Source organism: Globicephala melas, chromosome X (assembly GCF_963455315.2).
Source record: "Globicephala melas chromosome X, mGloMel1.2, whole genome shotgun sequence".
Taxonomy (NCBI): domain Eukaryota; kingdom Metazoa; phylum Chordata; class Mammalia; order Artiodactyla; family Delphinidae; genus Globicephala; species Globicephala melas.
This window is the reverse complement of record NC_083335.1, coordinates 34,629,722-34,655,669: the sequence shown is the minus strand read 5'-3', so window position 1 is coordinate 34,655,669 and position 25,948 is coordinate 34,629,722. Positions and strand designations below refer to the sequence as shown.

At 40.2% G+C, this 25,948-nt stretch overlaps 1 protein-coding gene across 5 annotated transcripts in view; it reads right to left on the bottom strand.

Moving 5' to 3' along the window:
* The window catches only part of AMMECR1 (AMMECR nuclear protein 1), a 224,183-nt gene that overhangs the window by 90,241 nt on the left and 107,994 nt on the right, over positions 1–25,948 (bottom strand). For 3 of the 5 annotated variants that reach the window (XR_009560771.1, XM_030835747.3, XM_030835748.3), the window contains exon 1: positions 15,935–16,445. The exons of the other annotated variants lie outside the window; for them this stretch is intronic. Coding sequence is in view for 2 of the 3 variants with exons in the window: in XM_030835747.3 (XP_030691607.1) it covers positions 15,935–16,407 (473 nt within the window). In the remaining variant the exon portion in view is untranslated. Of the gene's footprint in view, positions 1–15,934; positions 16,446–25,948 lie in introns of those variants that run through there. 5 annotated transcript variants of the gene reach the window in all.

The window sequence follows — 25,948 nt, the reverse complement described above, 5'->3', positions numbered from 1 at the left end:
AGTTCCCTACTCCTCCAATTAGCACCCAGAATTTGTACATGAGACTCTGGGTTTGGGGGTCATGCTGCAGGGCAGAGAGGCATGTTGCTGGAAAAAAACTGTTGAGTATCACTGACTTAATGTTTACAACACAGTAAAAGTGATTACAAAGTCATTAAGTTCTTCTCTGAGAAAAACAATTTAAATTGACCAAATCTTCAATATAGAGGAATTCACTCAAAAAAATCAACGACGACAGTAGTCTCAGTGCTATTTACGATGCTATCATTCATTCATAGTTTCACTATTCTAGTCTATACATATTTTTAAAAACCAGCATGAACATATGATAAAGGTATATAACATGATAAGTTTTCACTACTATGTATCTTTAGAACTCATGGACTTAGAATCTGCAATTTTAGGAATTTATGAGCAAGCATTACAGTCCTTGATTAAATAATTTTTCATTTCGCTGACATTAATATAAATAATTTGAATCTTATGTACTTTAAGGCCAATATGTGTGAATGAGTTGCTAAGTTAGTAAGTCTATCCTATCATTCAACCCTGCGCTGGATGTTTTCTTTGCATTGTAAACTACGCAATAACTCAGGAAGTGAGAAAAAATTGTTTTTGAAAATAAATGGTCCCCAAATAAAGCAAATTTCTACTGCTGATGATTAATATAAGGAAATGCTTTAAGAGTCGTAAAGCAGTGTTGATTCTTAGCCAGAAAATATTAATTTTGGATAGAGACTAATGTGTTGAATTCAGCTTTGACTCAGTTCTATGACATAAACAAGTCTGCCATAAAACATTTTATGAGGGAAATTACATGCTAAAATATTATTTGTGCTTTCAGGATAACTCATAATCCCTTGGGTCAGGCTTCTTCAAATCTGTGTCTCTTCATCCAAATTATATTAATGGGAGAACAGACACATCAAGAATTTCCATAAAAACAAACAAAGGTATTCCTTTGGTTCACCAAATGTAGGATATTCAGTGTGTTTGCTGACCCCCCCCAAAAATGCATTCTTAGGCAATAGATTAAAAACTCCTGACTGCAGAAATACTAGGAAAGAGAGAAGCATTTATCTAAACATATGGAAACCTAGAGTTTAAAACAAAACAGTAGAAAAAAATAAGTAAATAGTACCGAATAGCCTTCCAAGCATTCCAATCTTCTACAAGAATGGAATCATAGGTAAAAGATAAGCAGGTGATTAAAGCCTGTGCCATACCTCCTTGAGAACAATAAACACATGTTCTTACCCTCCTGCGTACAGCTACATGTAGCCAGGTCAGTCCCCAAATAACAGACAATATCAAATAAATCCACAAAGATCTTATGATGTCAGTTATACACATAGAGAAAAAGATACCCACTTCCAGGTGAAGCACAGGAAGGAGCACAATGGAACATCTCACTTATTCTCTGCTTTTAAACTGTCTGGAAAACCTAGAAATCTTTGAAATCTAGCACTGCCCTGAATTCAAAATCAGTCCAGTTAAACAGTGTTTATGTACTCCTTTAGATATTCAAATCCACTGTTTGAAAAAACCTGGAAGTCATAAATTCACAACCTCTCTACCACCATCACTCCACCACCTCCCCAAATTGGAAAACTAGCAGGACCGGTAAATAGCTTTCTAGATAATGCAAAGTGGTTAAACACTGCTAGGATTTAAGTGTTCAAAATTCTATATATTATGCAGTTGCTACCAAGCCTTCAGATATTCAAGACTACTGCTTTCAAAGATGAAGCTCCATAGAAAAATTATGTTGAGGAAGGGGAAGAGAAGGATCCTCCTAGATTTGTGCTTCAATTTTGGGGTGGGAGAGATTGGGAGACAAAAGTATTCAAATAAATATAACAACAATTCTGAGAACAGGAAAGCACCAGTGGCCCTGCTGGGCTCGTGTAAGTTATTTAAGTTAATAAAGGGTTAACGAATGGTTATTATGGGATGGCAAATAATTATAACTCTTCATGAAAGTGAAAGAAAGCTTCAAGGCTAAAACGCTCCTCTGTAAAAATTGACCTGAATTTCTCTAGGTTGAACTGAAATAAACACAGCAAAGGTTCTAAGCACAGCCCATTGGAGACAGGAACCACGACCCTTTGGACCTACACCCATTGTTTCACTTTAAAACGGGATTTGCTTGTTCTCTTGCCACAGCCAAAATGGAAAACCACTGACTTTTTTTCCCTCGATTGTGCTCTACACTATGGAGGCCACTGCCCATTTAACATGACTATTGTTTGAAGCCTGTGAAAAATGAAATTGGCATCTAGGTGGTTCAACCCTGTATAAACAAAATTACCTCTCTTTCCCCTGGCGTGGGCATACACCTTTGTTAATAAAGATTTTAAGCATACTGAGAGTGATCAGGGACCTCTGTGTGGTCTGTCCTAAGAACCACTGGATTCCATTTGGCCTCCTACCCTACTGTGTGGCAGGGGTCTATGATCACCTATATAGGCCAAAATCCATCTCTTCTCCAAAAAAGTTGATTCAAAAATATTTCACTACCCCTATTTTATTTTAACATCTGGTATATCTTCACCTCACTGTAGTAACAGATAATTCAAGTTACAGATTATTCATAATTCAAGGCTATGACATCAGGGAGAGCTGGTCTACTTATAAACATAAACTGACTACACAGAGAACACTGTTCATAAGCATTGTGCTAGTGTTGTTTTTTACTTCCTGAGTATGCTGGCACAACATTCATGCTTATGTGGCTAGAACCTGTCAGAGATCAGTCTCAGAGTTGCGAAATAATTTCCTTATATTCTGAAACATATTCTAGAGAACAAAAAAAGTGAGTTACTAAAATAAAATTTTACAGTGATCACTGAAGAAGAATTTGGGGGTTCTAAGCTTATATCTTAATAAAATTAAAGACAAATTATCAACAAAAGACTGAGAATTTTGCTCTTTTGTCTTCAAAGAGCAACTGTTCAACAAAAAATAAAAATATGCTGTTCTATTGTAATTCAGGAAACTATTTTAGAGTTTTGTTTCTAAATAATACTATAAAACCTTTAAAGATTTTGCTTATATAGTTTGTGTCTTAAGCGTTGTAGCACTCTCAAATAGGGTATGTTAAGAACCATAAGGAGGGGCTTCCCTGGTGGTGCAGTGGTTAAGAATCCACCTGCTAATGCAGGGGACACGGGTTCGAGTCCTGGTCTGGGAAGATCCCACATGCTGTGGAGCAACTAAACCTGTGCGCCACAACTACTGAGCCTGTGCCCTAGAGCCCACGAGCCACAACTACTGAAGCCCGTGTGCCTAGAGCCCATGCTCTGCAATGAGAAGCCCGCACACTGTGGCGAAGAGTAGCCCCTGCTCACCACGACTAGAGAAAGCCCACACGCAACAACGAAGACCCGACGCAGCCAAAAAAAAAAAAAAAATTAAAAGAAAACGAACCATAAGGATACACCCACTAATCTAAAGCTAATTTAATAAATAACATCATTCAATAATTAGTATACAATTCTCCTATAATTATTATAATTCCCAGTACCTACCTTATGTGGGTTACATTTGCAACATCCAAGTAAAATTTCTTCATTAATTTATGGAGGAAAAAAGTGGCTTAAAGCCATTTAATTCTATAATAATTAGGGTGGTTTATTTTTTCAATTACATAATCTTTGCAGCTATTCAATTTTCCCAGCTTTATGTTTGAGATACTGAAGTTTAGAAGAAAAAAAAAGAACACCGAACATAGAAGGCACTCAGCAAAGGGTGGTAAAACCAATGTTAATCTAACTGACTTATGCTGAATGTCTATTGATGAATGAAAGTACTTTGTCTACACAGCAGACTCCTACTTGTGTTATTTCCCAGTCTCTTGTCCAGGCTTCATGACATTCGTGACATTAAAGAACCTGCTGAGGCATAATGAACTGGACAAAAGGGAAACTATACCAAGACAGAGGCAATTCACAAGCCATTAACAGTTAAAAATTGTCAACTGGCAGACCTTCATTTCCCAATGCCTGAATTACAGCAACAGTCTCGTGATGGATCCCCTTTCTTGCTAGGATCTCCCCCACCTCAAACTACCTTTGTGGCACCCATTGACTACTGTCTAATTCTCATTCTGACCTCTATATCTTTAAGTTGTTTCCCTGTCTAGAATGCTTGATCTATCTATGAAAAAGGCCTACCCAGCCCGAATCCTACTTTGTCTACGAAGCCCTCCTATAACCCCTGCCCACATTAGTCTTTGTCCAAACTCCTACAGACCTCGTTGTCTCCATCACTCACTTGGCCATTAAGTCATATGTGACCTCATTACTTGTTTCCTGAATCTTGTCTCCTCAATATGACTGCAAGCTTTTTTAAAGGCAGGAAGCATGGCTTATGTCTATTTTATAGATCACTCACCCGCACCCAAAAAGGAGCCTACCAGTGTTCTGCCCACAACAGTTATATCACTTGTTGAACTGAAATATCAGAATTAACCAAAATATGAAGAGCAGTACTAGCTTAGAATAAGAGATAGGTTTCGAGGTAAAACACACTGTCTTAAGATAATGCTGGCAAATAAATCCTGAAGCTTGAACAAATATTCATTTTTAAATGTCTATAAGCAAAGGGATAATCATGGTGGAATTTCTATTTTCTCCTTTAGAAGTGCAGAGGCATCTCTAAATGGAAGAAGTTAGAAACTGCTCCAAAATTCAAATTAATGCATTACAATTCAGTGCTATTACTTAAAAATGTCTGCACCTCTGCTAACGATAAATAACCTCATACTGGTTGTGTAGACAACAGGGCAAATAAACAACTTTCAAGACCCATGACTTTACCATACCTATTATTTCACAGATGCCACTACCACATTTAGATGTGAGCTCTCCATTAGAAACAAATGTGTACACCATAAGAAGCAATTTCAAAAAGTGCTTAACCAGTTTATATGCACACATATGGACTGAAAGGCCTTACTTATAATATCCCATGAGGCAAGGTGTCTTCCAATTTTCCACCTCTCTAGAAAACACATTTTCTCAGAAATACCAGGATTAACTGTCAAAACTAATGTTCTCCTTTAATGCTCTGGTCCCTCCTTCCACCTTTAAAAGTGGGTGAACAAGGGCCAAGCTCTGACCTGTCAAAGATGTTTCCTTATATTATTATTAGCTAATTCGTTAGAAAGCCCTAAAGAACAGAGGATGAGATAACGACCTAAAAGGAAAGCTAGAAAATCAAGCTCTGTTCAAATACAGGTAGTTGGTATTAAGTCTACTAACAAAGCAAATGATAAATGCCAGGTCAAATACTAACTGAAATGCTACTAGTTTGAAATGTTTTTTAAAAATGGTTGTTTCTGCCTCTAATGCCTTTAATCTAGTTTACTCATAATTTTCAGTAAGTTTGGAAAAATAATACTTCAAAGCCTAAATTAGGCTCTCCTGTAAGGGGGGAAGGGTAAGCTGGGACGAAGTGGGGATAGGCTTCATGCATCTCTAATGTGGGTTGGTAAGATCTTTAAAAGATTCTCAACATTCCTATGAAAACTTACTTGCTTGAGGTAGAGCCACTATTACGTACCTTTAAAAAGTAAGCTAAACATGGTGCTTATAGTTAACAGTACTGTACACTTACAAAATGTGTTAACAGGTTCGATCACACGTTATGTGTTTTTTACCACAATAAAAATAAACTTGCTAAAATCAGTATACATCTATATGATTGAAGAGAAATTCGTTAACCAAAAATAGCTGATACCCCAGTTACCTCTGAGAGTGTAATTTGCAAATTAAATCGACCATAGTGGGTCCCGTTAAGAGACACTGGAGATAAGGTACAGAAGAGCCAAGTATACTCAGTAGGATGCCTTCCTATGACTGCATTCTGCAATCAGACATTACATCTGGCTCTCTCCTTTCATAGTATCTGTTCCATAATCTTTGTGATGGAGAATAACTATGAGCAGCAAGCTATGTAAAAGAAACGTCATACATCTAAGGAGAGGCTATTAATACCTAAATACACATGCCTAAAAATAAGACATATCTGAATACCTGAGGATTTATAACTATGTTCGAGGATAAATCAAGAAAAAAAAGGATAATGACCAGAGAGTGGCTACATTTATCCATTTGGACTATACTTAAGCTACTTGTCCCACGGCTCCCAAACTTACCCAGAGGCCTCATTCTGAGGACACGATGTGAATGGTTTTCAATGTGGTCTCTAGGAAGCACTCGGGGGACCCGTACGCAAGTCCTCTTATGTTATTAAACTTCATTCTGTGCATCTGTTGCTGATAGGAATCATTTCTTTTTAACCAGAGTGCCACAACTCTTGGTCCTAAAGGAGGGACACCTAGGTTTGTATCATGTAAAATACGCCTCTTGCAGCAGTCCTGCTCCAGACTCCACACTTGGTCTCTTTATCTGCCCTGAATCCAGGCATCACCTCACTTGACAACAATCTCATTTTTCTCCTTCGCTGATTCCCACATGCCCCCTACTCCTGCCTCCAGCCCTGTGTGACTCTCTGTCTCCACAGAGCCATGCTTTCTGTGTGGAAGGGTGGATTTCTGCAAAACAACTTGCCAAACAGGGCAATGGTTAGAGGACTTCGTAGAGTAAAATACACCACAAACCACCTATCACCTCATTAGCGTCAGAGAAATAGAGGCAGTATCATTACCATTTGTTCTTGTGGGTTTTTTTTAAATTGACAAGGGTATGGGGTAGATGGATCCAGGAAATGAACAAACATTTTCAACCACTGACTGCCTAGCCCTCTACTCCTACCATCAAAGAGTTATTCCACAAAATCAAGTACCTGGCCAACCTACTGGCAAGTTTTTTGTTTCTAATGCAAACTAAGCGTGGGAGTTTGTTTTAATCATGGGGAACTTCATGAAATGCATCGAGAGCAATACTCTAACATAGAAAAAAGGCCAGAAGACTTCATGAGATTCTTCTTTAGTGAATAAATCACCAACACTGTCTTCCACTTACCACCTTAAAAAAAAAAGTGAAAAGAGCACCCAGCATCTAAACACTTACCTCACTGTTGTTCAAAATCAGGATACAGAGGGTATTTGTCTTACTACAATGAGGTTTGTACTGAGGTCCAAGTTGTACCAGAGATGTAACTTATTTGTACCCAAACCACCTATACCTAACCACGTGGTCTTTAGGCTACATAAGCAATACTACTGTCACAGAGAAGAAACACACCAACGTGACTAGCACATGAGCATTTCTTTGAGGCAGACACAGTGCTGTGGCCGTTGGGCTGACAGCACCAAAACCGATTTTTCATAGATCCCATACTATGAGAATGACTCAAAGATCCACCAGTGCCTGAAGCAAAGCAGAGAATCTGGTGTCACCACCTTGCAGCAATCCAAGATCTCACTATAAGATATGTTACTAGAATTGTGTGTCATATGCTTACAGAAAGTATACGGAATGGCAAGGCGAGCTACATAGGCAGTTAAGTCAATCTCACTACTTTCCATTACTAGAGAGCTGGTCAGCATCTTCTGGCAGGATATTGCATAATACAGTCAACTGTGCTCTCCCAGCATTGCATGTGGCTTTGGGTCACAGTGTGGATTATCTGTAAAATGAAACAGGGGAAAGGCAAGAATCATCAAGACTATCACAGACCTTATTTTAAAAACTAATATTAGCAGGCCTGGACTCAAGCAGAACTTTTCACATTTGCCTATCCACTGAAGATTGCAAAGATCACAAAGCAATATGGCTAATTCTGTCCACTGATAACATCTCTCTTTCACTGCTGAGCAAAGCTGCAAAACAGATCCAGCTTGATTCTTTTTTTCTAAGCTTGAGGACATAGGACCTAGAATCTAGTACCAGACAGTACTTTCAGTCCTTCACAAATTTCCTTTAATCCAAGGCCTGAAACTATTGGTTGGCCAAAAAGTTCGTTCGGGTTTTTCTGTACGATCATACAGAAAAACCCGAACGAACTTTTTGGCCAACCCAATACAAGTTTCTGAGATGGTCCTCCACGAGGCTCTATTTTGTTGACAACTGTGCTGTGATAAACACATAAGGAAATATAAGAGTCACTGAGTGCTTTCAAATTCATAAGCCTGAAGACTGAGAAAATGTATAAACCTACATTAGGGAAACCCAACATTCTGTCAGGTATTTTTACTAGCAAGACAAAGCTTAAAACTATCACTGATCTCTACCCATTTCGGCAGTTCAAAGTCACGACTGGGGAGACCGGGAGGCTGGAGAGATCCCAAGAGACCAACCAAACCAAATCATCACAATAGCTCTTTGCTGCTCTGTGGTTCTGTTAATTAAAAAAGAAATGACATTTGCTAACTGCCAACACTTGAAATATACATATTAAGAAATCTGATTTCATGTGACCAACTATTTGTTTCGTCCCATCCCCTCCCCCACCATGTTTTTAACTGACACCACCATCCTCCTGGTTCCTCAGACTTACAAACTCTGAATTATGTTCAAAGCCTCACTTGCCCCAGCAATGGGAATTTCGTAGATTTCTTTTTTCTGCAATGCCTCTTTACTCACATGCAATCACCTGATTTCAGATCCTCATCCAAGAGCTCTCTCAGCTATCTTTATACGTGATCCAAATTCGATCAAACCAACATGTCTTCTCCTTTCTCTCAAATTAGATAACAGTTGGGAATAGGTGAAAGGTGGGCGGGGTAGGTTCTTACACTTGGGATCAAATTTCATCGCCATTCCAACAGAGCTGTTGAACAAACTTTTCCTGAGCACAAGAATAGCTAGGCACAGAGCCAAGAAAAGAAGAGGCAATGATGGAAAGCAAAAAACAGGTGAGCTGCAATCTTTCCACTCCTACACAAAACCTGGTCCTAGGGTGCGAGTCTCTGCATACACTGACAACTTCTTCTACTTCTTGATTTTTCAACATTCCTTTATTCACAAACTCTGTCCCTGGGGTGCATTCCCTACTTTTGCAACGCCAGTTTTCCTCCTGCCCTCATCACCTTAAGCCTCGCTGGGCTCCCCTACCTTGAGACTCTTCTCCTTCCAATTCATCCTACATTCTAGAGGGCTCGTCTGCAAATTCTGTTCCCTTCCTAACATGGGAAACTATAATCAGATCCAATATTTCTTATCCAGCATTCCCAGAGGGTTCCCAGGACAAAAGGCTACTTTCCATTTCCTTGAAGTTTTATGATCTTAGAGACCAGAGCAAGGGGATTGGTATGGCGAATGCTGAGTGTGCAAGTTGCTGACTGAAGACAGCTGCTGGGAATCCCCAAGCGCTCTGGCAAGGGGTGTGGCGGTGACAGCAACTGGTTTGAGAACAACCAAGTAAGACTTCCAGATCTACTGGTCATACCCACTCTTACCAATAGTCTCTGTACTTCTGCCATTTAAAACGTTGGCTCAAAAGTTGTCCTCTCCCAAAAGCCTTCTTCCTGACCACTCCTTTACCCCATGTCATTACCATGCTTAGGTACAACATTTTTCATGTATCTAATTCACCTGTAATCATGTATACACTGCTCTGTAAGCATTTTAAGAAACTCTGATATCTGTATCATATCTTGAACAAGACTGTGAGTTCTGTGAGGATAGAACTATTTCTTCTATTTCTCTAGTTTCCATCCACGGAACTCAGCATAATGTATATGCTAAAAAACCAAACAAACAGAAAAAAAAACGGGTTTTTTCCCCAGTGACATATAATTTCCACTCAGCTACTCAACACTAAAATTTTTAAGGTTGAGCAAGTTTGAAAGTATGATACATTAAAAGCTGTAGAAAATACACCCACACTTGATAGAAAAGATGCCACTTACAGTTGGACCAAACATAAAATACGCCCCACCCAACCAGCTATATTATTGCCCCATACTTTTTCCTATGGGCGCTTTTCTTTCTACTACATAAGCTTGTGGCTCATTTTTGCTCTTAGCAACACTAACTACAGAAGCTCAACTCTAAATAAGTTTACTGTTGGGAATCTACTCTTCCCACCTACACAACCACTGGCTTCCCACACTGTTTCCAGTGTCCTGTGAGCGACTGCCCAATTACTGATTGTGGAAAGACAGCTTACACACTGAAGGTCCATTCTTGGCAGCCCCTGGGTTTTACTGCTGGTCCTCACTCACTTAGCTTAATTGATTCAGAACAGTATCAAAAAGAGACATTATTACACAAGTTGGGGGAAAAAAAAGACTATTTAAGAAAATTTAAATGCAAAAGCCCTGGTCATTGTGCTGCTTTAAAACAGGCAAGCATGTGTGACATGGAGAGAACAGAAAAACGCCTACTGAAATAAGGAACTTTGACTAATCTCATTGCACAAGTTTTAGTGTTTCACACATATACATTCTCAAAAAGATGGTCTGTTAATGGGAAGCACAACTGACTTCAAAATTATAATAAATTGCCATAATAGGGTATAGTGTTTTAACGCAAATACAATTTCGAAAAGTGTGTAGTCTTTTAAAGACAACAATGTGAATGTTAGTATGTTTCTGAGAAACACATACTAGAAAAAAGCAACTTATGCATGGGCTAACAGAGCATTTTTCTCTTTCTCAGTAGTGGTCCTTCTTCCCACTGGACTGAGAGATCCCAGCAGAAGTTCCTTCTTGGTTGCTACCCACTAACTGGGACCTGAACACAGCACAAACACAATACATAAGCAAGAAAAATCATGAGCTAGATTATCACTCCCTTTGGCCACATGGGGGAGAAAGTAAAATAAGCAATGAGTTTTCCTTTGTAACTAAATATACCTTGCCCTACGTACGCCTTTATGCATGGATATAAAAATAATTTTGTAATTTATATTTCTACATCCTACCATTTCAGTCACTGATGGTTTTTACAGCATAAATGACAACTGGGGGCATGCCTGCTTTCTTTTCTACCAGTAAGATAGGACACCGGATTGCCTTCCAATGGAAATCAACACTGTTGAAAAACAACCCGTATAATACATCCAAAAATGCTCAACAATTTTTCAGACAATTTTTTTTTAAAAAGAAGAACTATCCATTATGACCATTACACTAGCATAGATAAGGAAATCTATAATGGCTTAGTAGCACCATCTGCAAGAAACATATACACCTTCTGGCCATTCTGGTCAGTCTTCATCCAAAAAAGACATACTAGAAATATAATAGTTTGTGTTTAAAATGCTGATTTAATATCACTTTGACCTGAGCTGCATTATCAAATCATCTTTTTTACTAACATGCGATAGGATTGTTACTGTTCTGGTGAAACAAAGTGCCTACCTCTCACCTCCCTAGAGCAACCCAATTCCTCCCAAGCACACAGAAAAACAGTAATTTGACTACTGCGACAAGAAAAAGGTAATTGTTCAAACACCTGATCAGAGTCTCTCAAAATCTGCATGTCCAGGAGTGGATTTTTAAAAAATACATTTTGTTCACTGCAATGGAAAAACCACACTTATTGATGTTTAATAGTAAAACATATTTTATGTGCTATGGTCTATACAGAATGTAGTACTGCATTAACTTCAAAGGTGGTAAGAAGATTAAAATTAAAAGTTCATGGGATGTGACATGCAACACAGCATTAAAGATATAAAGACTGAACAGTCCTAGTCCCTTAGCAGGATCCTTTTATATTTCTTTGTTAATGAGGGAAATTCTTAAAATGCAATCTAGCAAGCGTAAGCATAAGTAAAAGCTTTCAAAATCTCATCACAACATGTTATTTAAGCGAACTAATCATCAAAGCATTTTTTATGGGAACAGAGGGGGACTTGACTTACTAAAATCAATACAACTCACTTAAAGATATACTTGAGCTGCTTTTAATTCCTAAAATGTGCCCCCCACATTTAACAATTTCTGAAAAAAAGACCTAAAATTGTACCGCAGGTTTCCAGGAGAGGGTTTCCTCCCTGCCAACCCCACCTCGGACTGAAACCAAACCAAGAACCTCAGACTCTTATGATGATCTTGGCAGCCTTCAATCTCCCTGGTGCTAAGTTAGAAAGACCACGATAAAATATACTAACACGGAAGCAGGAAGTTTTATATTGGAAACTGACAGTGAAAACTGCCCTTCCCCTACAGTTGCTCAACTACTTTATTCAGGTCTTCACCACTCTCTAACCCAGTGGGTCTCAACTTGTGGTCCTGGGAACTGTAGCAGCAGCATCACCAGGGAGCTTGTTAGAAATGCAAATTCACGGCCCCACCCCAGACCGACTGAATCAGAAACTCTGGGAATGGGGCCCAGCAATTTGTGTTTTAACAAGCACTACAGGAGCTTATGATGTACCCTAAAGTTCGAGAACCACTCCTCCCCAAACTTTAATGTGCATAAGAATCACCTGGGGAGCTTGTTAAACTGCAGATTCAAATTCAGCAGGTCTGAGGTGGGGGTCTGTGAACCTACATTTCAAACAAGTTCCCAGGTGATGTCTTCTGCAGACCACACTGCAAGTGTTTCCCAAACTAGCTGTTTACCAAAAATCACCCAGGGTGCTCATAAAATCCGAGTACCCAGGAACCACCCCAGACCAAATTAATCAGAATCTCAGGAGAAAGGCCTCGTCGAATACAACCACTGGTTCTCCTCTTCAGCTGCATGTTAAAATCACCTGGAGAGCTTTTAATAATCCTGATGCCCAGGCCCCATCCAAGACCAATTAAATCAGAATCTCTGGGGTTGGGACCCTGGCGTCCATATTTTAAATAATTCTTCAGTGATTCGAATGTGCAGGTTGAGAGCGACGGTTCTGGAGTCTAACTGGCTCGACACCTGGCACAGTGGATCCCTTTATGGTAGCAAATCGTTTCCTATAACGTGGCTGTGTTCCCATCTATTCAATATAAATCTAAGAACTCTGACTTTGAACAGTAAAATGCACCTAAAGTCATTTTTTTATCATGTCTTGAATCTTAGTTCTGTGGGCAAATGTGGCTGTGCAACTGAGACCAAGGATTCAGTAATTCATTCCTCACTTTGAACACAAATGTTACCTGTCTTCCACTAAACAGATTTCCACTGTCCTCCCAAGTCCCAGATACTGCTACCTCTTCGCAATGAGGTAGGTACTCCAAGAAACAGCAGCAACAGTGAAGAATTTGTATCCACACAGCCTTTTCCTATAGTGACATCCTCCCCGCCAAACCTGAAACAGATAGATCACTGGAAATCTCTAATAACCTTCCAGAGTGGAAGGGTCACTGATGAAGCTAGAACTTCTAAGCCTATAAAAGGCAGATTTCACCAGTGACATTTTGACAGAAAGGTCCTGGGAAGGGATGAAAACGGTGTGCTTTCCCACAGGAGAATGTGCCACTGTTGAAAGCACGTCTTCTGGTGGACAGAGACAGGACCTGAAACAGCACTGCTCGTGACACCACGATCCTAATAACTCTGAGGAAAAAAAAGAAAAGCAATGTGCCTATTTCTGTCTTATGACCCCCAGCACCAAGCCACACTAATAAGTATACAATGCTATTTCCAATATGTAAAACAGAAAGAAAATGGGTTCTGGTTACTAAGGCACTGTCAAGTGATTATAGTTATATCACTTCCATAATCAAACACTGCTTTTAAGAAACTTTGCTGAATTTTTCCACCGTCCACCTCAAAAATGACTTTAAGATAAATGAAAATAAGATACAGTCCTCTTTCCACTTAAGTGAACTTTCATTCTCCCCTTGGTCATGTTCAGTGGCTCTTCTAAATTCATTGTTTGGTAGAATGCATGACACAGCCAAGGCCTGCTAAATAATAGTTATTATTCTTCCACCATCATTTCAACATATCCACAGTGGTCAAAAGGGTGTCTTATTTTTTCTGTTTAATTCCATGAAAAATCCAGTTGGTGGACTATTAGAGGAGAATCAATACCTAAATACGTGTGCAGAGTAACCACTTTTAAATGACATTTTCAAAAGCATTTCCTGTATGAGATGGTCAAGCTCGCTTTCCTTTTAAAATTCTTGTTACAGTCATTCAGTTAACCCAAACTCACTTTAAAATGTGTGAAAATAGCACCTCCTGAAAGTGTGTTCGCATATGCTTTGGAGCAATGGAGCGTGAATAGTAAAACAGCCTTTGCCAAACTCATATAACTGAACAGGAGTGAATTTTTGCAGTCCCATGACTTTGCTGAGCCAACCTATGTATCATCCCCAGACTGGCTTTAATACATCATAGACATCCAAGAGAAGGCAGAAAAGTCACAAATAAGTGACTCAACCTAATAAATATTTCATAGATTTTTTTTTTTTACATGGCAGTCTTTTTCAAGATGAATTCTACTTCTTAACCAAAAACTAAATTGGCTAAGTACAGGTGTGGGTTTAGGATTTAAGCTTCTAGAATTAAAACTATGAAATTTATCAAGATATTTAATTTATTTGACAAAGTATCAGTCTCTATGCTCTTTCATGCATTTCTTATGAACCAATGCCCAAAGAGGAACCAAGTCTGAAAGAAAAAGCACAGACCACAGAAGAGTGGCAAAAATACATTTCAAGCATCAAAGCCAAAGAAAACAAACGAAGCAAATTTATAATTTCCAGGACACTTTATTGTAATTTCCACTTTACATATTAATTGAATATTTTTAGTCTAGGCAGAAGTGTTTATACGTATCCAGTCACAGTCTAATCCCCTAATCTCACAAAATGAAAAGAAGCAGTTTAAAAAGAACATCAATTCAGGTATTTATGATATGGGGACAAGGGGCACTTGTCTTAGCTAGAAAAAGGGTTGATGCTTTTCAGTATAAGTTTCACTGAAATTTTTCTCTATTATTTTTCCTGTTGATGCTAAGTACTCATAATAAAAACAATCACCCTCTTTGTCATTCTGTCCTTCCTTGGGCTTTACATTCTGTCTAGCATTTAACTCAAAAAGTCAGTTTATACTCAGTTTACACATTAAAAAAAACAACATATGCCCCATTTCCCACACATCCAAGTGGACAGGGACTAGAATTAACCTGGCTTTTCGCTGTAACCGTGTTATTTTAAATAATTTCACCCACACACTTGAAGGGTAAAATAACTAAAAGTACAAAACCGAAGGAAACCGTAAAAATTCCTACACACTTACTGTTCAACTATTTCTCGAACTGTCGAGCCTAACATGGGTTTCTTAAAAGTGAAATCGACACAAAAGCGAATGTACGCTTAACGTACAAACTGACAGTGGCTCTATGGGGACAGCTCTCTTTGAATGAGCTATTACCCAGACGGTGGAATGAAAAAAAAAAAAAAAAAAAGTCTCACTCTTTAAATGTGAGAGAGCCGGCGGTGCGCTTCACTAGAAACACATTTTAATGGGTATGTTCGGATAAAAATAGGTACTAAGGGAAAATGTGTTTTGAAAAAACCTCCTCCCTCCTCAGGACACGAGGAAACCCGAAAGAAAAAGATGGGTAAACTTCATTGGCTCCGGAGCTAAGTTCCATCACTAGCAGAACAGAAGTTGGATAGTTGCTATTTTTCACGCTGCAATGGAAGAGTAACTCTCCATGTGCAAGGTACGCGGGGCGGGAATACCGGCGGGGCTTTCACAGGGGGTCAAGGAAACCCAAGCCAGGAGAAGTCAACATCGTGAGGGAACCAGAGCTCCCAAACCCGGGCGAACGAGACGCAGGGTGGCGAAGGAGAGGAGAGGGTCAAAACTCCTCGAAGTTATCTCAAAGAGAAAGTGAACACCTCTGGGAACCAGCGCGCCATCTCTCGCAGCAGCACCCCGCTCCAAGTGTGAGGCGCTTGCCTCTGAGGGCAGAAAGCGCGGGGTGCCCTTACTCAGAGCGAGCGGCTCCGGGGACCCGGGGCAGCGAGAGGGGCAGGGGCAGCGGCCGGCGGGGAGGCTGACTCGTACTTTGCCTCAACTCTGAGCCCCATCCCGAGCGCAAGGGAGAGGGCGGCGGTGGGCACGGTACTCACTAGGGCTCGTTGGTGAACCGGGGGGTCCGGGGCTGCTGGTATCCGTACAGGTGACAGTAGAGCACATCGAAGCAAAAGCAGCACATCTCCGCTGACACCACCATCTTCCGGGAGCTGGGCGATGAGGACGAGGCGGCGGACGGCAAGGAGGGCGAGGGTGAGGTGGCGGCGGCCGGGGGAGAAAGTAGGGTGCCCACTCCGCAGCTCGGAGGCGGCGACAGGGAGATTCCCCCGCCGCCGCCGCCGCAGCCCTGGGGGGGAGAGAGGGTACAGCCGCTGCCGCTACCTCCTCCGGCTAGACCTCCTAGACCGTTGAGCCGCGTACCGGCGCCTCCTAGTCCCAGCTCCCCGGCTCGGCACTGGCTCTCTCCGCTGCAGTGGGAGGAGGAGGAGGCGCCACCACCGCCACCCGAGCCAGAGGGGGGCGAACTGGACAGTTTCTGCTTCTTCACCCCGCAGCAACCCGCCGCCATCTTGGAACACTCTCCCCCACGCAGCGCTTCCGACCCATGAGTGAGGCGAGCTGGCGGCGGGGGCGAGCACGCTGCGGCCCCGGCCGCCGGGGGCGCGCCTGGGGCTCGTAGGCCACGCGCGCGCGCGCCGCTACCTGACCCGGACGCCCGGCCACGCGGCCAGCCCTCGCGCGCCCCCGCCCCGGCGCGCGCCCCGCGCTTTCGCGGCTCGGCACCTCGCGCTTGTCCCGCCGGCCTCGCGCCTCCTCCTCCGAGCCGAGCCTCAGCCTCACTTCCCGCGGCTCTCGGAGGATGAAAGACGCGAAGCCTAGTAGGAAGGAAGCAGAAGGAAAGAAGAAGAAAGCGGAGAGTGGGAGCAAAGGGAAGAAGTGGGCACGCCCCGGGTCAGAGGAGGGAAAGGGAAACTAGTGGGAGGGGAGGGGGGAGAAAGAAGAAAGTCCGAAGTAAGTGTCCAAGTCTCAAAGCCCAGCTCGATGACGGGCGCTGCACATAGTGTTAGTGACACTTGAGCTGAGTTACGTGGAACCTGAGCCACCGGCCTCAAATACGCTGGGTTCTGAACTGCCAGAGTGTGAGCAAGCAGGTGCTCAGAGCTCCACACCTGAGATCGCCCCTCTAAAGTCTGTACAAATCAGTCGGGGAAATGGCCACACGGCAGTGGCTCAATCTGAGCACGCACCAGAAGTTTTCCAAGATTATGGTAAAAGAGCAATACCCTTTCTATTCCTTATCAACAAATACTGCAGCCCGATGGAATCTATATATCCTCTGTTTGTTCCTCAACTTCCCCTCCTAGCCCCGTGAAGACGTTTAAAAGCAAAAAATAAAGTCCTAACCAACACCTCACTGGTTCACAGATGTTAATTGTGCTCTGGAACTTGCGGCGGTGGGTAATTGGGAGAAGGGGCTGGCTTGGGAACAAAGCAAATTAGAAATATATCTGCAGTCAGCATAGATCTTACAGGTAAATAGGGCAGGTAGTATACTTAGTCACAAGTTGAAAGATTTTGTTTAGGCATATAATTAGATAGTCGTTAGTATTCATTTTAAAAATTTCTCAAAGAATGCTTGGATGGATGAGGTAGATGATTGAGTCAGTCCCATTCTGGGCACCCGAGACAATCATCAAATGTAAAAATTCATAGAAATGAACCTGATAGAAACAGAAAGTGTAAGTTTTTTTGCATCGTGTCCACGCCATGCCAAAACATCTAGACAAAGTGAGGTATCTACCTGCATACTTGGAGGCATCAGAGGAGCGATCAGATTTGTCACCTTTGAGCTAAAATGCGTGGGATCTTGCAAATAGGTGAGGGCTGTTCATTCCACTTGGGGGAAAAATAAGTTTATTCATTCAACAAATATTGAGCCTCTGTGCCATAGTACGTGCATGACACTGTACTTACGTTAAAATCCAGGAAGTACACTTCCCACTCTCAAAGAGTTTATGAATTAAGTCAGATCTGTGTACCTAATCAGATAAATAGCTACTAGTTATTGAGCACTTTTTGGGTTCTGAGTACCATGCCTCATCTTACCCCATAACCCTTCAAATAATATGTTATGTCATTTGATCCTCACAGTAACCCTCTGAAGTTGCTCATTTACAGATGAGGAAATTGAACCTCAGTAGTAACTTGCCCAACATCACACACCTAGAAGGTGATGGAGTCAGGATTCGAACGCAGGCATGTCTGACTCCAAAAACCGTGCCGTTGTGCTACACTGCCTCTCAATACCAGTGTATGATAGAAAGCTAGAGATGGATAAAAGATGGTGGCATTAAGCTACAGCAGGTGGAACAGAGGTTAAATAAAAATAAGAACGTAGTTTTTACGGAAAGATTGAGAAACACTGAAATATGTTACCAAGGAAAGATGAAGACTCTCCTTAAAGAGAGATTTTATGAAATAGACAGATCAATTGTCTAGGATGGTTAGATACAACCCGAAGACAAAAGAGATGGTTTAACTAGCTTGTGATATGTGATCACATCATCTCAAACTTCATCATCCCTGTTAGAACTATCGTCCTGTTTGAGGCAAAATAACAACTTATTGTCAACCACTAGTGTAGTTTTGAAAAATGCATTAATTTGTTTGTCTGTGTTGCAGAAGAGAAGGCATACTGTTTTTTAAAAAATGCTCCACGACAACCGGTACACTGTTAGGGTGTTTTGTTTTGTTTTGTTTTGTTTTGTACTTTATCCTTAACTGTCAGAGCCTACCTTTAAATTTGTTTGAAACTAGGTCAAATACAATATCAGACAATAGGTACCAATTTATTCACCACTCCACTAAGAAGTGGTCACTTCTAGAGTAGAGAAGCAGTGCCATTTAATGACATCACACGACAGTTTAGCACAGGAAGCAAAGTAGGATACCATGGATGGCTGCTTCTGCTAGGGGAATTCAGGAAAGCAGAACGTAATCTCCCGATTTAGAATTTGGCCAGTAGACAAGAGTCTAACGCCCCTACTCTTGTGAAAATAGCAAGGAATCTTTAATAAGCACCAGTAGTCATGTCCTTAGTTCTGCATTTCATCTAAAAGACAAAACACTATCATGGCTCTAGTACCAGGCTAGGGGACTGAAGCAATGGGAAACCCTAAGACAAGGACATCCCAGTTGAATTACAAAAATAGCTTTTCCCCCAAGGATTTAAAATTCCAATTACAAACCTCACAAGCATAAAGGAAATAGACAAACCCAAACATGATCATTGCAGAAAAGACATCATTATTTGACCACTAAGCATTACTATCTGAAGTACTTTGTTGAATTGGCTGGTTAAAAGGGGGAAAAACACTCTAACTTTTTTCTCTGTGCTAACTTCTGAGCCTGGCTCGTCTCCCATACTAACCTTGAGCCTCAAGATGCTTTGCAAATCCCTTGGCAAGCAGTGGTGGTGGTAGTAATGCCTCCTTTTAGCCTTTGAGGAAATACCTCTCCTGGTCTTGTTTTCTTGCAAAGTCACCACCATAGAAATAAACATATTTCATTCAAACGTAAATAAAATCCACAGATCAAATTCTGTGGGAAAAAAACTTTTTTTTTACATCTCAGCAAAGTGCACACTGGGTGGGGAAACTGACCTTGTTCAGGATTCTCTTGACTTGAAGTGTAAAGGTCAAAGTATGATAAAGCAAATGTGTTTCTACCCGCTGCTGATACTGGAGTGATAATATCCTCCAGAGGAAACGTTAAGGTGCCTTCTGCTTTTTGTAACTGACTGTCAAGCTGGGAGCTAAAGATTCCACGTTTCTTTTAAATAAAAAAAAGTAAATAGGCCATAGTCTCTTTGTCGACAAAGCACATTCAAACTGTAAGCATTTCTGCTTCTGCATCTGCCTCTAAATTGCCGTTAAGTAACTCTTGTCAAATGTTTTGTTATACAACTGTGAAAAGTTGTTTTTCACATTATTTACTATGTGGTAAAACTGGGAATTGAATTACACCCAATAGATCCTGATTATTTTATCATTACCTCAATTTATTCTCATGCTTACAATATAGTTATTTTTCATTTCAGAAAAAGAGAATAATTGTAATTCGATGAGTAGTGAACACTTTTATGTTGCAAAATTATTTTCTTAGGTTTCTGGCAGTGTGGGTGAGAAGAGGAACGTTCACATAGTTCAATGAAAAAAACTTCCATTTATGCCCAAACAAGTGTTATTTTTATCCTCTGTCATCAAACTTTCTCAACTGTCATCCTTGAACAACTGCAGAATGTAATATTATTAGCTACCACTTTGATCTAACCTTGTACACATATGACACATGGTTCTGGTGGCGGAGGTGGTGATCAGTTCCCTTTTATACTTGAATGAATATGTGAATAAATACTGAAATTCTTTACCTACTTTTCAATTCAAATGGATAAATCAGCTTTTGTTTTCTTGATTACAAATCAGCTCCTTCCCTCCTGAAACCTGTTTTTAATGAACACATTAATGAGACGAAGGACCATGGTCTACTTTTGACTGTTTTCTAAATAGTTGTTTCATTTATATCTTCTATTGTCAACTGGAATGCAAGCTAATTGAATGTTGTTTTGCTACCTATTTCCTTGAGACAAAGTTATATGAACTCTTTAATAAGATTTAGGTATGCGAGTATCTATACTGAATGTGGAAGTATTAACAAAGCTAGCTAACCGTGGATTGGAAAGGAAAGCTTTTTAGGGAGAAGATGATCAAAGCGAGTGTTATCTTGGGCAGTTAGGGGAGCTGTGAGCAACCAAAACGCGGTGTCTACTATAGCTTGGAGAATCTTTACTTGACTATTTCCCTCTTTTCTCTTTTCTTTAAAGACTTCATCTACTATCCTCTATGCATTTAATGGGGTGAGAAAATGTATATACCGCAAGTGTGCCCCACCTCCACATTTAATTATGAACATATAGTTGTTTTCCTATAACTAATCTCATCGTGTTCTGGAGCACCTATTCCAGTTGCTTGGAGGCACAGGTTGGGCACAGGTTGGACAGATTAAGGTTGTCAATTAGAATATAAAAATGTGTTCTGAATTAAAAGTCTCTTTTGTGCAAGCATTTGATTTACACTTCAAACACACTCATGGCAGTGAGTGAGTCCCATAATCTCTGCTGGATCCTAGCTGTAGTTTAGCTCATTTTGCCTCACCCTACTCACTTTTTATATGTCCATAATTGGGCTTCCCTGGTGGCGCAGTGGTTGAGAATCTGCCTGCTAATGCAGAGGACACAGGTTCGAGCCCTGGTCCAGGAAGACCCCACATGCCACGGAGCAACTCGGCCCGTGAGCCACAATTACTGAGCCTGCGCGTCTGGAGCCTGTGCTCCTCAACAAGAGAGGCCACGACAGTGAGAGGCCCACGCACCGCGATGAAGAGTGGCCCCCGCTCGCCGCAACTAGAGAAAGCCCTCGCACAGAAACGAAGACCCAACACAGCAAAAATAAATAAGTAAATTAATAAACTCCTACCCCCAACATAAAAAAATAAAATAAAATAAATGTCCATAATTTATGGCTTATTCTCTCACTATGCGCAATGCACAATGACTGGGTCAGGAAGCACATCTCTCTCTCCTTATATACTACTGCCCAGGATTCCTACCTCAGCTCCCAGTGGTCTGCTAGCCCTCTAAACTCCAGCCATATCCTCCATCCAGCCCCTGACTTTAGGGCTGTTCACTAATGCCACAGCAACTGCCTGGCAACTGTGCTGCCTCTTCATTCTCAGCTGCCTTCTGCATCCTCCACAGGTCCCCACAAGGAATTCTGGATTTCTTCCATGCCACTTGACAGGCTTCTCTCTAACGAACCCCCCATGCTGCCATTTCTACTGCAGATGCTTCATGGTGGCTTACGGCTTTTCTAAGGGGTTTGAAATTTCCCATGCTACACCCTGATCTATGAGTCCCCCAAACACCTCTGATTCTTTCTTTCTTTTTTTATTTTGAGATATAATTCACAAAGCATGCAATCCACCCATTTAAATTCAATGGTTTTTCATATATTCACGGAGTTGTGCGATCAGCAACATAATTTTGGAACACTTTCATAATCCCAAAAAGAAGCTCCGTACCCATTAGCAGTCACTCTCCATTCCCTCCCATCGACCTGCCTCCCCACCAGCCCCTGGCAACCAATAACCTACTTTTTGTTTCTATAGATTTGCCTATTCTGGACATTTCATATAAATGGAATCATACAATATTTGCCCTTTTGTGTCTGCCTTATTTCACTTAGCATCATGTTTTCAAGGTTTCTCCATGTTGTAGCATCTATCAGTACTTCATTCTTCTTTCTTCATTCTTCTGGCAGACTAATATTCCATTATATGGCTATACTACAGTTTATCCATTCATCAATTGATCGGCATTTGGGTTGTTTCCACTTTTTGGTTATTATGAATAATGCTGCAATGAACATTCATGTACAAGTTTTTATGTGGGTGTATGTTTTTATTTCTTTTGGGTATATACCTAGTGATGGAATTATATGCTATATGTAATGGGTTATATGGTAACTCCATATTTAACCTTTTGAGGAACTGCCAGACTCTTTTTCAAACTAGCTGCACCATTTTCGAATTCCATCTGCAGTGTATGAGGGTTCCAATTTTTCCACATTCTTCCCAACACTTGTTTTTATCTTTAAAAGAAGTATTATTGTAGCCATCCTAATGGATGTGACATAGTATTTCATTGTAGTTTTGATTTGCGTTTCTCTAATGACTAACATGTGCTTATCACCTATTTGTATATCTTTTTTGGAGAAATGTTTATTCAAATCCTTTATCCATTTTTAAACTGAGTTATTTGTCTTCTTATGATTAGGTTGTAAGAATTCTTTATATATTCATGATACCAGGATATATCATTTTCAAACATTTTCCTCCATTCTGTGGGTTGTCTTTTCACTTTTTAAATGGTGTCCAATTTATTTGTTGCTTGTACTTTTGATACTATACCTAAGAAACCATTGCCAAATACAAGGTCATGAAGATTTACACCTGTGTTTACTTTTAAGAGTTCCATAGTTTTAGCTCTTACAGTTCATCTTTGATCCATCATGAGTTAATTTTTGTATACAGTGTGAGGAAGGAGTCCAAGTTAATTCGTTTGCATATGGGTATCCAGTCATCCCAGCCAATATTTGTTGAAAACACTCTTTGTTCCCCATTGAAATGTCTTAGCACTCTTGTCAAGAACCAATCAAAAATTACATAGGGGTTTATTTCTGGACCTTCAGTTCTATTCGATTGAACTATATGTCTGCCCTTGGGTCAGCACTACCCTGTCTTGATTACTGTAGCTTTGTAGCAAGTTTTGAAAATGGGAAGTGTGAATCCTCTAAATATGTTCTTCTTTTTCAAGATAATTTTGGCTCTTCTGGGATGCTTGCATTTCCATATTAGTTTCATGATCATCTTATCAATTTGCGAAAAGAAGCCGGTTGGGATTTTGATAGGGGTTGCATTGAATGTAGATCGCTTTGAGGTGTATTGACATCTTAGCAATATTTAGTTTTCCAATCCATGAATATGGGATTTCTCTCCATTTATTAAGGTCTACTTTAATTTCCTTCAACAATGTTTTGTAGTTTTCAGAGTATATTTTGCACTTCTATTGTTAAATTTATTCCTAAATATTTTATTCTTTTTGAAGTTATTGTAGATGGAATGGTTTTATTAATTTCAGTTTGGGGATTGTACATTACATAGAAACATAACTGATTTTTATATATTGATCTTTACTCCTACAACCCAGCTGAACTGTTTATTAGTTCTAATAATTTTTATCGGATTTCTTAGTATTTTCTGTATACAAGATCATGTCATCTGCAAATAGATATTTTTACTTCTTCCTTTCCAATCTAGATGCCTTTTATTTCTTTTTCTTGTCTAATTGCTTTGGCTAAAATCTCCAGTACAATGTTGAATAAAACTGGCAAGAGAAGACATCCCTGTCTTGTTCCTGATCTTAGGGGGAAAGCTTTCAGTCTTTCACCATTAAGTATGATGTTAGCTGTGGGATTTTCATAGATGCCCTTTATTACATAGAGGAAGTTCCCTCCTATTTCTAGTTTGTTGATTTTTTTTTTTTTTTTTTTTTTTGTGGTACGTGGGCCTCTGACTGCTGCGGCCTCTCCCGTTGCGGAGCATGGGCTCCGGATGTGCAGGCTCAGCGGCCATGGCTCATGGGCCCAGCCACTCTGCGGCATGTGGGATCTTCCCGGACCGGGGCACGAACCCATGTCCCCAGGCGGACTCGCAACCACCGCGCCACCAGGGAAGCCCTGTTGAATTTTTTTTATCGTGAAAGGTTGGATTTTGTCAAATCCTTTTTCTGTATCTAACGAAAGCATCATGTGCTTTTTGTCCTTTATGCTGTTGATATGGTGTATTACATTAATTGATTTTTGGATATTAAACCAACCTTCTGATCCTGGGATGAATCCTGTTTGGTCATGGTGTATAATGCTTTTTTATATGTTGCTGGATCAATTTGCTTGTATTTTGTAGGGATTTTTGCATCTATATTTATAAGAAGTATTGGTCTGAGTTTTCATGTGATATCTTTGTCTGGTTTTTATAGCAGGATAATACTGGCCTCATAGGATGAGTTGGGAAGTTTTCTTCCTCTTCTATATTTTGGGTGAGTTTGAAAAGAATTGGTATTAGTTCTTAAAAGTGTGGACAAACTCGCCAGTGAAGAAGCCATCTGGTTCTGTCTTTTCTTTGTTGGGAGATTCTTTTTTAATTACTGACTCAATTTTGTTACTTGTTATAGGCCTATTAGATTTTCAGTTTCTTTTTGAATTAGTTTGTTTTTTAACTTTTTTTTTTTGTCTTTTTGAATTAGTTTTGGTACTTTGTGCATTTCTAGGAATTTGTCCATTTCATCTAGGTTATCTAATTTGTTGGCATACAGTTGTTTATGGTATTCTTCTCTAATCCTTTTTATTTTCCCTGTAGGGTCTATAGTAACGTCCCCTCTTTCATATCTGATTTTAGTAATTTCAGTCTTCTCCCTTTTTTCTCTCTTGGGCAGTCTAACTGAAAGCTTGTCAATTTTGCTGTTCTTTTCAAACCAATTTTTGTTTCATTAATTTCCTCTATTGTTTTTCCATTCTCCATTTCATGTATCTCTGTTCTAATCTTTACTATTTCCTTCCCTATGTTTGCCTTGGGTTTACTTTACCCTTTGTTCTAGTTTCTTTTCTTTGCCGCACCATGCGGCAGGTGGGATCTCAGTTCCCCTTCCAGGGATTGAACCCACACCCCCCACAGTGGAAACACAGAGTCTTAACCACTGGACCACCAGGGAAGTCCCTGTTCTAGTTTCTTAAGGTGAGAGGTTAGGGTATTGATTTGAGATATTTCTGCTTTTTAAGTAAAGGTCTTACAGCTATCAATTTCCCTCTAAGTGCTGCTTTAGCTGCATCCCATAAGCTTTGGTGTGTTGTAGTTTTGCTTTTGTTCACCTCAAACTATTTTCTAATTTCTCTTGTGATTTTTTTCTTTGACACATCAGTTATTTAGGAGTGTTTTATTTAATTTCCACATATTTGTGAATTTCCCAAATCTCTGCTATTTAGTTCTAATTTTATTCCTTTGAAGGTAGAGAATATACCTTGTATGATTTCAATCATTTTAAATGTTTTGAAGCTTGTTTTGTGGCCTAGCATATAGTCTATCCTGGAGAATATTCCACATGCACTTGAGAAGATTATGTATTCTACTGTTATTAAGTGGAATGCTCTATGGATGTATGTTAGGTTTAGTTGGTGTATAGTGTTGTCCAAGTCTTCTATTTACTTATTAAGGAGCAAGAGTGGCTCACATATAGCCATAATAAGGTTTTTGGGTTTTTATTCAAAAAGCCAAATGGGAAGCCATTGAAGGGTTCATTAAGATCAATTTTGCTGCCATGTGAAGAACTGTACTAGAGGAGAACAGAGAGGAGGAAGCAAGACTAGGCAGGAAACTTCCATAATCCAGGGTAGGCCTGGACCTAGGTGGTAGCAGTTATGATGAAATAAGGTGAGATA